General features: G+C 49.7%; 1 protein-coding gene across 1 annotated transcript; it reads right to left on the reverse strand.

Moving 5' to 3' along the window:
• Positions 1 to 309: 309 nt before the first annotated feature.
• Positions 310 to 12,624, reverse strand: LOC128727406 (proton-coupled amino acid transporter-like protein CG1139). Its single transcript, XM_053821315.1, has 9 exons — positions 12,400 to 12,624; positions 12,107 to 12,232; positions 2,797 to 2,867; positions 2,332 to 2,730; positions 2,082 to 2,250; positions 1,777 to 1,968; positions 1,508 to 1,686; positions 1,268 to 1,443; positions 310 to 1,181 (listed from the first exon to the last, which is right to left on the reverse strand). The coding sequence occupies exons 3-9, from the start codon at positions 2,853 to 2,855 to the stop codon at positions 928 to 930; spliced, it is 1,428 nt and encodes a 475-aa protein (XP_053677290.1). The 5' UTR covers positions 2,856 to 2,867; positions 12,107 to 12,232; positions 12,400 to 12,624; the 3' UTR covers positions 310 to 927.
• Between the last annotated feature and the right edge of the window lie 734 nt (positions 12,625 to 13,358).

Raw genomic sequence — 13,358 nt, forward strand, 5'->3', positions numbered from 1 at the left:
AGCGAACGCTCATGTTTGGTCGGAATGCTCTCTCAATCGGTACACAGTGATGAACATAATTGTAGGTTCCTTTGTAATTGAGTTTGCATAGCTTCGGGCGTAAATCTCAGCCAGTTTGTCGACATAAGTCGACAGGTATTTTGTTTTTTCTAACAAGATTATAAGCGCTCATTTTTTTATAAAAAGTTGAATTTATGTTTCCTGCTCCCAAGTTTTCAACCCTCAACCTAGATCCGAACAAAATCAAACGAGTTTTGTATTTTTATTAATTTATTCCCTAGATGCCTAATCGGATGTACATGTAGTCAACGAAGCACTGATTATTTTAAAATACGAGTTTATTGTAGTTTAGCTTAAACTATGTACACAACATTTCAAATTATGGTTTGATAATTTCGCTTAGCTTGGCTAGTCTTACAGATATCTACGTTCGTCCAGGTGGGCTTCTAGAGCACGCTCCACCGCTTCACAGTTGCGATCGTTGCGATCATAGGGAACATCAAATGAATGTCTAGATCATGGAAGAACACCTTAAAACAAAAGCACATATGACGGACACGCGCCCCAACGGGTGCTGTCGCTTAGCATCAAGATCAAGGAGATCAGGCGCACAATGGTAGTTTGGCGGCTACAGCTTGCGCATAGATTTCTCAACGCATTGCTCATAGGAATGGTTATGGCTTTAACTCTCCTCCTCTGTCCACATACATTCTCTCCCTCACTATTGGTCTCTTCCTCACTGTTCTGTCTCTGTTGCACAGGCTACTGCATCCTCTTCCTCTCGCTCTATGATTGCTTCTCAATGGTGCACTTTCACTCATAATACTTATTTGTAGTGATGGCGAATCAATACTAGGTTTTCGTGGCGGTCGCGGATGTTGGTTTTCGCGGTCGCTGATTGCTAGCGCATACAACCGCAAACACACCTCAGGCGTCGTGGCCGAAGGTGTGAATAATTTCGATCATACTGGTCGAGGTGCCGATGACCAAACCAAGCACGGCCACCACCCCGATGATGCTGTTCTTCAGGACCATCCATACCTTCGCCATGCCCTTGCGCTGGTGCCAGTAGGTGCAGGTTTGTATCAAGGCCGGGAAAGCGATACCGAGCGCGGAAAGGCAAAGGGCTCCGAACAGCGAGATGAAGAGTTCTAGATTGGGGATGGCTACGGCCAGCAGGACTAAAATACGTAGGAGAGCATGCGTTGATTAGCATAACGGTACAAGCAAAAGGAAAAGGCTTTGTTCCATCCGGGATCAAACTTACATGTGATCAACACCAGCACGGTTCGTGCGATGTACTCGTAAAACACGCTCCGTGGGGAATCTCCAAGGTTCTTCTTCAAGTAGTCGTTCCAGGTGATGTCTATCGCGACATAACAGGCCAATCCGTGAGTGATGTAAATGGCAAACGCCAGCATTCCCTTGACGCTTTGTGCCAGGCTGCAACGTAAATTCAAGTGCCATTAGTTTATCCGTTATTTGCAACCGATTAAGGACTACTTACATTTCATCCTCTGGCAAGTTGAGCGTAATCGAGCCTTTGATAGCCGATCCATAGTTCAAATACCCGAAGAATCCCATACCGACGTACAGCGTCACGATCAGGACCATGGCTTTGTTGAGTACACCAAAGTTGCCACCGAACTTTTTCGGTTTCTTCATTTCGTTCTCCAGCGGCAAGATCTACGGGGGCGTGTGTGAGATACCATCCGAGCAAGGAAACGTGTCAATTGGCTGCTGGATGGCTTCATTTACGCCACATTCGGTACTTACCACACCGATGGCTTCCAGCGCGAACAGCACTGTGCCGAAGAAGAGCGCAAATCCGCTCATTGTGCCGACTTTTTCGCGGTTCTCGAACGAAATAGGCTCGCGGAAGATGTAGTACAGGATGATACCGAACGAGATGAGCGTGACAAAATTAGCGATCGTCGAGAACGGTGCCAAGAATTTGAGATTTCTGACCTACCGTGGTGGGGTGGGGGTTAGATTGAAAAAAAAGAAAAAAAGAACAAAACAGGAGGGCGACAATTAGTACAAACTTTAGTACGGCAGGTTCAACCAACCCGGTTACCAACCCAATTAATCAAGATCAGTGGCAGCAGGATGATGAGCATGTACAGCCGCACATCGGTGTCGGTGTCGGTGTAGTAGTCCGCAATGGCCTTAATGTTGGAGGACACGAACACGACATACACACAGCAGGTGCCGAGCTGATAGATCAGCAGGAAGACGTTCACAACGTGGCTGTGATGGGAGAATGAAAATTCGGTTTTATTAGGTTCACTTTCCCTGTCACGGAGGTTGAACACCTTCGGTAATGCTTACATGATGATCTTCGACAGTGGTTTTAATGCATCCGGACCCTCGAGTATGGCAGTCTGCGTGACGGCCGGATAGTTCAAGCTCGGTACGCGCTTCCGCTTGCACAGCTCGTACTCAACTTTGATCAGCAGGTGTATGCAGTAGGTGCAGAGCAGCCCAATCAGCACCGTACCGATAACTCCAACCGTCCAGCCAGCGTGGTGAAAAGCGTTTGGCATGGCCAGGATACCAGTACCGAGCGAGCCCTTCAGCAGGTGAATCAGCGTTTCGTTGCTCGTCGTTGGGTGCTCGACCTGCCGATGCTGATAAGGATCGTAGTCTCCTTCCAGCTCGGCTTTCTTCTCCATGATGTCCAGCGTGTACATGTTGCGATCGGTGGTTTTCGCCTGAGGCGGCTTCTTGCTGCATGGAGAGAATGTGCACATTATAGTACCGGCTCGGATGACCTATTGTGCAACCGACACTTACCCATTGATCGCTTCATCCCCAACGAACGCCGTATTGGTGTGTCCTTTGTCCATCGTCATCGCTACAGTGGGCTGTAGAGAAGCATGTGAGCAGAGAGAAAAAAAGAAGATACCGAAACTAATTAGCGTTGCAGGCGACTCTTCGGCCTATTATTGCTTATTACCGATCGGGGACGAGCTAATGAAAGAGGACCGCCGCACGGTTGCGGACGAGTTTGGGTCTTAAATCTACAGTTTAACCATCCTTTCTCGAACGAACCGACAACCGTCCGGTGACGCTTAAGCTGCAAAAAGCAAGCACACCCAGAAGCAAGCTTGCCCGGCTTGGTAAAGTGCGACTTCTGCAAGCTCATTTTACCACCTTGCACGGCAAACAAGATGCGCACCGGACGGGTTTTTAGGACTCACCCAACCCAGCATTCAAAGTGGCAAGGGAAGATTTAGCGGGCTCGTAAAGTTTATTGGCGAGAGTGTCGCTACAGGTTACACACGGTGGGTTGACTGGTAATAAAAGATATCTCTAAGCTTGTTCGCACACCAAGTGCCTGTCAACGGACGGACGAAGCACGTGCACTCGGTGGGATGCAATAACAAGGAGCATTTTACTGGGACTATGAAACTGTAAAATGCAAAGCGAACTGCATAGAGTAGCTCGCAGGAGGTGTACACCTAGCTGTACGGTGATAACGCGACGATATTATACCATTATTTTGCTCAATATATGAATTGTTTTATTCGCCGCTAATGAGCCAAACATTTGCAACCCGTCAATATTTTATCAGCATTAAAGCTTTACACCTCGCAAATGGGGCTAAAACACGGTACGGCTAGGTCGAACTAAATTACCTGTCGAAGGGGCCGGGCGAATGGTACGCGCTAATGTTGATTAAATTAATACAACCCACAGCTTTGTACACCACCACACCCTACTGCTGGGGTGTCAAATGGAATGCTGTAGATTTTATCGCGAAAATTATACACCCCGTGCGGGTGTCGTGTTTTATCAGGTCAGTCTACTTTTCAACTGACACTCACCCGTCTGATAGAGGCGCCAGTTTTGAGATCGCAAATATATTTATCATCCCTCACCCCATCGCCATCAGCTGGGCTCGATGTTTTTGTTTTTTCGAACGGATGCTGCGTAGGTCAATACCTTTGTTGATAGCAAATTCAAGGTACGCCAAACCCGATTGGGTGGAAATGATAACGTAAAAAAAAAGAGAATAATAAACCCAACCAACCATGCGTCAGCCGACAACCATTTCGATTGTATTTTATATGCCAGCGTCATCCGAAGGTCAACCAGCTGGGGTGGTCCACCACGCCATGACATTGGCACCACCCCCCTTTTACCCCACACGAACTTTTGATGGGCGATTTATTGCGGTCCAGTTGCCATGCCGATCCAGTTCGGGCTCAGTTGAATCCGGATCGCGAGAACGAACGCCAGAGACCGGTTAGCAGACGTTGGGTCCCTTCCGGAAGGGACAAAGCCCTACGACGCTTGAAATTAAACCGTCGAAACGATCTGTCCAGGAAGCAGTTACCAGCCCAGAACCGGTTTCCGCCCTTAAGGACCACCGCAGCCCGTGATAGTGTACGATACCACCCTCTAGACATACGATCACGATCACGCAGGCACGTGGCGTGTGGGTGCCCCAACGGACCGGTAAAAGTCGTTTTGGGCCGACCTTCAAGGCGGGTAATCCAATTGCACTAACCTCATAACCTATCGGGCGCATCCTGTCATTACCGCGGGCAATCAGCGCCACTGGCGGGATGTGACCACGAGAACCAGCTTCACTATCCCCGTGCAAGTCCAAGCCAGTCCCAGACAGAAGGACGCGCGCGCGCGCGGTTCGCTAGCGCATCAATTGAATAATCACACCCGAGTGCATTCTGTGAGCCACTCTGCCATGCGCTTCATTATGCATACACCAAGCCACCGAGCGAGAAGCGGATGCCATTGCAACAGCTGATGCAACAAAACAAAACTCGGCTCAAGTGCACGTGGCGTGGGCTAGGGCGAGCGCAGGTTTTAATTGCCGCAATCTAACGCTGAAATTGCATTTCGGGCACAATTGTGACCGCTCGTGGTGTGATGACATTGACATTGGAACCACAACCGGAACCGGGCTGCTCCATTACGCATGGCGTGCAGAAGGCGGAGCTTCTTTATCATGTAAATCACGCTGTAAGGCGCATTTCCAGCTGGCGATGAGCGATTTTGTGGCGATACGTTCTTTGGCGGGGCATAAAATGAGCGTGCGAGATGGAATGAAATCACCAATTTCCATACGTATGGAGTAATGAGATCGCACTTCCAGTAGACCAGTGAGTCTGTCGGGCGACTAGAACAGTAGCAGCGTTTGTTTGCACGCAGAGCCCCAGACGCTTAGCCTCGGATGTTGAACATGATAAAGGTACACCAGGGCGCGTATCATATCTCGTCACACCAACGGCACTTACGAAGGCAAATAAATGGCTTTTTGATGGAGCAAACACAAACGGCAAGTGTGTTTCGTCTCCTTTCGGACGCGTGCCACGTGTTTGGAGATGCGTTGCTTGAACGGTGTAATTATATCGCCCCATCAGACGCCTCAAGGTAAGGTCCAATAAGGTGGAATTTTCTTCCTACCGGCGGATGAAGTTGCCCTACATTTCCATTTTTCGGTTTTGTAGCTAATAGTTTGCCCGGCTAATACGCAGCAACTTTCACGTATTACAGTCCGCGAAGGTCACCGGCAGCTGCCGTGCAATTTTCGACTGACACCCGGTTTCGAGTGCGAAAAGTCATGACCGCAAAAAATAAATAAACGTCTACAATGTAGCAAACCGAGGCGGTCTTTATGCAGTTTATTTTTTTTTTGTGGTCTCACGGATCACCATCCATCGTCCGTTTGCGCAAAAATTTCGTGGTTTAGGTGTCGTTGCGTATTTGCTTTCCGTCGCGGACGAAAGGCAAACCAGACGTGGTTTCGAATGGGCACGGTCCAGTCAGTCCTGCAGTCGGGCTGCAGTCGGGGTGGAATCGCTGCGTTTTGTCGGCTTTTTTTTTCATGACTAATAATCATTCGTAAGTACCCGCCAATCAGTTCAAGGCCCTAAAGCTCCGGTCGGTCGCTAATTAGCATACGCAGATCCGGTGGCGTAGCGAAACGAGAGCGAGAGAATCGGCTCTGTCCATATTTCGTTCGCCACAGTTCTGAAACGCGGGCGTCAGGCGTGGAGTTTTCTTAGACCTAGAAAGCAAGCGTTGCAAATCCAGCAAACCAAATCCGTCCGTCCAGATCGGAAGGGCTCGCGCAACAGCTTGTGGCGCTTTATGCGCAGTATAACTCGCGCATAAAACGAGAAGCACACTTGAACGCCCGACGGCGCTGTTCCTTTGCTCGGTGTTTGCGGTGTTCCCCCTTACTCGCGGCCTGCGCCATTACTTTCGCCAGGCCCCAAAAAACTCAGCTCCCATTCGATTGATGGCATGATCAATCGCCCACCGCCGGCAGGTGATGATGGAGGGGTGGTAGGGCTCATAAATATTCACGATCAGCCCAACGTTCGGAACCGGCGTGAACCGGATCGGCCGAAACATTGAAAAAAAAAGCCCACCCGAGGCAGCCTTGTTCGCTGGTGTTCAGGTGTGCGCAGCAGGCTGTGGAGCAGGGTTGCTTTGATGCTTTGCTCGATGGCGGGGAGTTTGTTTTTAGGGTTTTTTTTAAAGTATGAGAGCGGTTTTGTAAGCGGGTTTTTTGGTGTCGGTTTGCCAGCGAGATGAGTTATTGGCGGAAGAATACGTCGCGAGTGGTCAAGAACTTGATCATCGGTCATGGTAAAATGTGATAAATCGGTCATGGTAAAATGTGTTTTTCGATAATAACATATAAAATTTATGAAATATAAAGTGCGTATTAGATTTCAGTGTTCAGTGGGACAAAAGATAATTTAGAAAACGCATTTCAACACGATACTTTAAGCAACAGTTTAATAATAGGACAATTGACCAACTTTCAACTATCATAAACTCTTTCTTTGCCGTGGTTTTTGTACGATTGTATAGCCCATTAGCAAGCTTCACCGGCAGTGGCTGTAATAAAATAATCTATGCCATCGGATCGGTGGACCTTGCCAAACTTGCCAAAAATTTACCAGAAAAAAAAATGCCAATAAACTTTGCAGAAACAAAAATTACACACTTTTTCCATTCCTACACCATCTCTCGTGCGCTTTTTCTCGAACCCTGGCTAAAAAAAGGAGCCCAAAGAGGATTTCGTTGGGTTGGAGCATGGTTTTCTGGTGCGCCTGTGCCTTGTACGTCCTTTGCATCGGTCGACGAGCCCCGAGGCGTTCGTTTTCATTTCATTTTGCGTCGCAGTTAACGTCGCCCCGGTTTTGCTTCCCCCGTCGAGCCGTCGACAAACGCTGGCAGGGTGTGGGAAAATCGGCATCAACGGTGCCGTCTTGCGGTCCGTTTTTCCCTCTGCGCCTTTGTTCGAATGCGCCAAGGTGCATCGTACGATCGCTCCGTCATCGGGTGCAGTCGCACGAGCAAAAGAAGGAAAAAAAAATGTGCTCCCCCGGTGCGGAATCCTGGTAGCCAGTGGATCAAGATATCAGCCGAAAAATTGGCAGCATTCACGCGCCACCCGAGGGGTGTTGCGTTGAGAAATGAGTGACGGAAAAACGTTCCCACCACACTGCGTTGCACGATCGTGTGGACGGGAGCAATTTACGGTGGGCAATGTTTCGTGCATCTTCTGAATTGATTAAGCGCAACAGGAAGCATGTAAATGAATTTTATTAACTTTTTTTGAAATTACAATTTTGCCGGAAAATTGTTACAGGACTCGGTTGGATTCTTTCAGGCACGTCCAAGCGCTATCACGTTAGCTCAAATAAAGGGTTCGTCCTACTGCACTCGACGAGTACTGTAGCAGAAGGCTTCCTTAGCGTGCCTTCTTCACCGATATCGTTGGTCGATCGCGATCGTACGATCGTTGGCCGAGCATAAAACTGTCTTCACGTGCACTTAATTTGTGTACCTTTGCCAGATCGCTTCTGGCAAGTCGAGCCCGACTTCCAGTGGCCGGTTTGATTGATGTAGCCGTGTGGTAAAGGCTATCACACACGCACACGCAGAATGGCACCTCGATGGGGGTGAGTCGTTGCGAAGTTTGGTGAAGGTTAACCAAGGCGAAATATTAGCATCACGTTCCCTGCCATCTGAAGCGCCCATCGCGATCTGCAGGGGGAATGATTTCCCACAGCCCAAGGTTAACCGGCCTACCAGTTTGCTAGGCCGTTTTGCAGCATCCTGTGATACCGGTTGGAAGCTGCTGCTTCCTGGATGGGCTGGAATCACTCGTAAAACCACAACAACACAAGCCGTCCGTTTGGCAGAAGTGAGAGCCATAAAACTAAGGCCATTGTGACCGACGAATACCGTGGACCGCTGGATTAGGGTTGGTTGAGAAAAAACTGAAAGCAAAGCGTCACCTTAAGATTTACGTGCCGCACATTATGCAAACATTGCACGAAATCCTGCTAAGCATTAACATCGGCGAGGCCTTCGGGAGAGGTTGGGAAACCCCGGGCAGAATGTACCCGATCTCGGGGATTCCCTGGAAACTTGCTGACCCCAAACTCGACCAGGCCTTGTGTCCCCGAGGTGTGTTGATGGCAGTTCTCATCCCGGATCGAGCCCATCAACACGTGAATTGATCGGTGTTTCTGCGCCTCGCAACCACACATGGGGCTCGAAAAAAAGGGGCAAAGCTGGTTTATTTAACAACCGAACGAAGCAGTCCCCGGTGTGCAGAGGCGGGACGAAATTAACGCTAATAAGCTGTTTCGCAGCCGGGTCGGGTTTACCGGGCTCGTGAAGTGACGGGTGGGAAACACCGCATAAATGAATAAAAAAAAAAACCCGCCCGTTATTAAGGCGCCTTTTAAGCCCCACAACCACGGTATGGTCACGGAGAACCCGAAATGGTTCGATTATCGAACGAGAAGACGGGCAGGCTTTTGCTCGCGAGAGGACTTTCATTAGCCGCGATAAGCCGCAAAAAGAATGCACCAAGTGGAAGGATGCAAAAAGGATCTTGCGGTGCATTGTGCTGCTGCCGCGATGGTGGGGATTTAATGAAAGCGCATAATTGACTGCAGTTCGTGGCTGTATTTTGTGGTGGAGTTTATAGATTTTGGGGGGAGACTTTCCATTCAGCACCCAGCTGAAGCAGGCTGGCCACTGAGAAGATGATAATGGCGTGGAACAAATGCAAGACAAAAATCGAGATCACGTCCATTAACCATGCCGACTGGTTTGGATCAATGTAAATGTGAAGGCGCATTAAAAGAGTGTAGGAAATGTGCTTCGTCTCGCACGATTTAATGTCCCAGCAACGTTTTTATGGCCTTTCAAGCTCACTTTGCGCACACTGTCCGTTTTAAAAAACACACAAATTTGTTCCTTCAACCACGGAAGGGGTTACGAACAATTTTCCCCATGCCGGTTGACGCAATCCGAGTTGACGCAGTTTATTGCTTGCCCCAAAACAACAACACCATAAGCTAACACCATCGAATAATCAAATAATGACCATTACCATACGATTTGCAAAACTTTCTTCTCATAAATAAAACAGCCCAACGCCCTCCGGCTGGCGTTACTTGGCACACGATCCGTCCCGCTGGCAGCTGCCGGCACCAGTTTCTTGATTGTTTCATTTCAAAGGTATTAGGCGCGTGGTCGGGCTTTGTTAGCCCCTTGTCGGGCGTACGGTTGCGTGGTAAACGAACGGTGGCAACGTTGGGCCGTGTGCCAAAGCCGGTCTGCTAATGTGCCCCCCAAAGCCTAGGATATCTTTCTGACCTTGCCCCGATAATTCCCGCACCATGGGCGAGGACCCAACGCACCCTGTGAACGGGTTTTCCGTTCTATCCGGCTGTGGGGTGAGTTTCGGTGGGTGGAACCATTTGCCTACCCTTACCGACACCCGAGAATGACAGGGGCTCTGCAGAACTCGTTCGATCATAAACCCAGTCGATCGAGCAAGAAATCCTTATATGTCGCTCAGCGCGATTCCTCGTTTGAGAAGCACGAAACAGCTGCAAGCACACATGCTAGGTGTCAAGGTGGATTGTAGCTTTTAGAATTCAGTTAATCATTACTATACTGATCATTTCAATGTTCCACTCCTCAAATATGGTCCCGTCGTTCAATCCGCTTGTAATTTAGATTGAGTTTCATTTGTGCCTATTATCCTTGATAAAAGAGACACATTTCCCGCCGTCGATGTCGGGCGAGAATAAAAGCTCGATTACGATCACCTGATCGGTACCGATCAAGCCATCAATCATACAGCTCCCTCACAAACCACGCTGCACTAAGAAGGCATACGAACCGGTTGTTTGTTTGGCGTACAAAAACCCACCCCAATCGGTGGAACTTTGCCCAATCATGGGGAGTCTTTTTCGGAAGGAATTCGTGTTTTCCCTTGGCACGCGCTTCTGCGGTTCTGCGGCGTCTGCGGCATGCGCGAGTGGGAATGGGTTTTAATTATAAACACACTCCCATAATGGGACCACTATTTTCGTTGTCCCCCGGACTGTCGGTTGTGGTTTCGCCAGATATCGGTGATTAAACCCGCCCGGCCATTAGCGATCCGAATCACGCGTAATCTCGCGTCCTCCGTGTCGCATCCTTGCCCGATCGCGCTGGGGATTCCCAGCCACTCCGGTCCCAGAAACCGGTGCGAAAGCTTTCGGGCGGCCATTTGCATTGCGATCACGCTTGACAAGGTCTCTTGCGACGGTCAGCGCAAACATCGCGCTTCTATCGCGGTGGAGGCGTGCTGCTTCACGAGACGTTGAGGACATTCCATCGGTCCGAGAGTCGCAGGTGGCGGTGTGCTGCCTGTGGTGGAAAGTGAAGCTTGTTTTGGCTTGTTTTTGGGGGGTTGCTTTTGGTTCGAAAAAACCTTTACCGATCATTCAGCACCCTCGATGGTTCTGCTCTTCGCGTGGCCTGTGCGCGAGCACGTTGTTGGTTTACCGGGTCCGCTTTTGGCAGGCGCGATCTGTTATTCTTGCACTCGGATTTGCGTCAAACGTTGGGCGCGGAACGACGCGTTTATCACATCTTGCGCGCGCGGCATTCTAGCGATGGAACCGGGTTGGAACCCACCGACGAGAGAAGGTGCGCGTATATGAGCTATAAATAATATAACTTCCCAAATAGGAACCGCCTTACGGGCGTTCAATTTTCGGGCAATCTCCGTAGCCCTTTTGCTCTCGCCGTTCGATACGGCATAATAAACATCATTTGTTTACGGCCACCCGTTGGAAACATGAATGATTTATCACGATTCCCACCCCTCGTGGACCAAAGTGGTTCGGCCAATATTTGCTCAGCTATTGGCGGTGGATCTGCCCGTCGATCGCAATTGGGGTGGGGGTTAACAGTTGGCTTATTTTCCTGTGCCGGTTGTTTGAAAACAACTTCATCGCCAAAAACCTGGCCACACCGAGCCAAAAACCCGCCAATTTTGTAATGTTAAATGCACTCACGCATGGTGCAATCGGAATGACGCTTGGATAGTGCTTCAATTCAGCGCTGTTTACGTTACAATTATTTACATTCCCACGAGTAGCACTCGTAAAAAGGTCATCTCGAAGCTAGCCCGTTTGCATCATTCGTGTAAATTCCACCGGCTGTCACGTGTTGGATATTAGATTGAAAATTACTACCGAACCCTACCTCGAACGCAATCAACCGCAAGAGCAAGCGATTGGCTTTGGTTAGATGAAACACCGATCGATCGTCTGTCATCGCAGCCAGGAAGGGTATCACTAAACTGTCGTTAAGCCGTCCTCAGATTGTGGTTGCTGTGTACCCTGACTACTAACGTTCAGTGGAACGATCGAGTGCACTGTGACAGAACGGAACCACAAACACCAGCGTGTGCAGTTATTGAGCCATTATAGCCGCAGTTATGGCTCTCAAACCTGCTGTTGTCACCGCACAGAGAGGCGGAACATCGGAAGTTGCGCTGAATTGCATTTACATAAAATGACACGCTTCCATCGGTACATCACCCCCACGTTGCCACAACTTTCGCCGTTGACGGACGGAAATCAACCATCATCACGATCGCGATCATCACCAGCTGTGTGGGTGATCGACACCTAACGCCGGCGTTGCGAAGCTTGATCGTTGATCCACACTGTCGGTGGCGTTTTCGAAGCAACTTCAGCTCCAAACAATCAGCAAAAAAGCCCTCACCTTTAAAGTGACACAAGTGGCGTATCCTTACCTTGTCGGCTTTTTGGCCGCGGTTCGCTTCCGATGATACAACACGCCGCGAGTGTCAAATCCGCACCAAGCGATAGAGAGATCGCACCCACACGATCGAAGGCTTCCTGATGGTTTTGGCGATCGCCTAAGCAGGGGCGAAACGACACTTTAGTAGTTAGAAAACCCGTCCGCAATCACCGGCTGGCTACTATGTACTAGTGGTTGCGATCACCACCACACGCGCAGGTGGTAAATTATTCGCCACACTCCACTGCACGTCTTTACGCTTCCGTAGCGGATGTTTTAAATTACCTTCTCTTTTTCGGCTCCGAACCGACCCGTGCCGTTTAGCTTTTCTTTCTCGCTCGTCTTATCGCGCTCTCTCTCTCTCTCTCTCTCTCTCTCTCTCGTGCCAGATACTAGTCGTTTACTAGGCGCACCACCACCCGGCGAGGAGTGCGTGTCAGGGAGGATGTTAATTTTTTTCGTCTCCTTGTGGTTTTTCCTCCACTTCGCTGCCCAGTTTCCACGCTTCGAAGCTGGGAAGTGTTTGGTTTTAAGCAATCGCCAGAAATGCGCTCACGAGCTGTATCACGTTCGATGCGTGACTGTCGTCGTCGCCGTGGATGGGTGGCGGATGCGGGCAGGGACAAAGGGTGGCAGCTTTGGTCAAGCGACAAGAAGAAGTCCTCTTGCGAGCCCCAACCGACATTGACACTGACGCACGCGAGAAGCACACCGAAGCACACCACTACCAGGGAGCGAGCTCAAAATAGATCCTCGGATTAGGATACGGTAGCGCCGGCCGTTTACACCGCCTAGTTCGCGTTTGCGTCGTGCCGTTCGCGTTCTGGTGGCGTCCGTTTAGATCCGTCCACCGCTTGTCCGTTTCTCTGTTTTTCGCGGAATCACTCGACCGAACCGAAGCGAGGGGGGGGGGGGAGGGATATTAAAGCTGGCTAAAATCGGCGTTGGTTGATTAAAACAAAGTAAAAAAAAAAAACAAATGCGCCAGAAAAATCCGGCTCGGACCGGGCTAATTAGATTCTTCCGCTCGAGCGACCGGTAAGGTGAACACGGAAACGCTAGCACGCAGTCGCCGTATCCTTTTTTTTCTGATCGCGCGATCGAACGGTGAGCGGATCACTTTTCTCGCTCGCCTTCACCCTGATAACGCTGTGATCTGTGAGTCCACAAAAATGCAGCGATTTGCTGCCGACGATGACGACACGCGACGATGCACAGGTGCGCGAGGGTTTTCCTTTTGCTAC

Source organism: Anopheles nili, chromosome 3, assembly GCF_943737925.1.
Source record: "Anopheles nili chromosome 3, idAnoNiliSN_F5_01, whole genome shotgun sequence".
In the NCBI taxonomy this organism is placed as follows: domain Eukaryota; kingdom Metazoa; phylum Arthropoda; class Insecta; order Diptera; family Culicidae; genus Anopheles; species Anopheles nili.

Bases quoted from the DNA above. Each gene is read 5' to 3' on its own strand.
- LOC128727406 (XM_053821315.1), bottom strand. From the start codon at position 2,855: ATGACGATGGACAAAGGACACACCAATACGGCGTTCGTTGGGGATGAA. The intron at 1,687-1,776 runs GTAAGTACCGAA...ACGCCCCCGTAG, and splicing joins CGCTGGAAGCCATCGGTGTG to ATCTTGCCGCTGGAGAACGA. The intron at 1,444-1,507 runs GTAAGTAGTCCT...TTTACGTTGCAG, and splicing joins AACTTGCCAGAGGATGAAAT to CCTGGCACAAAGCGTCAAGG.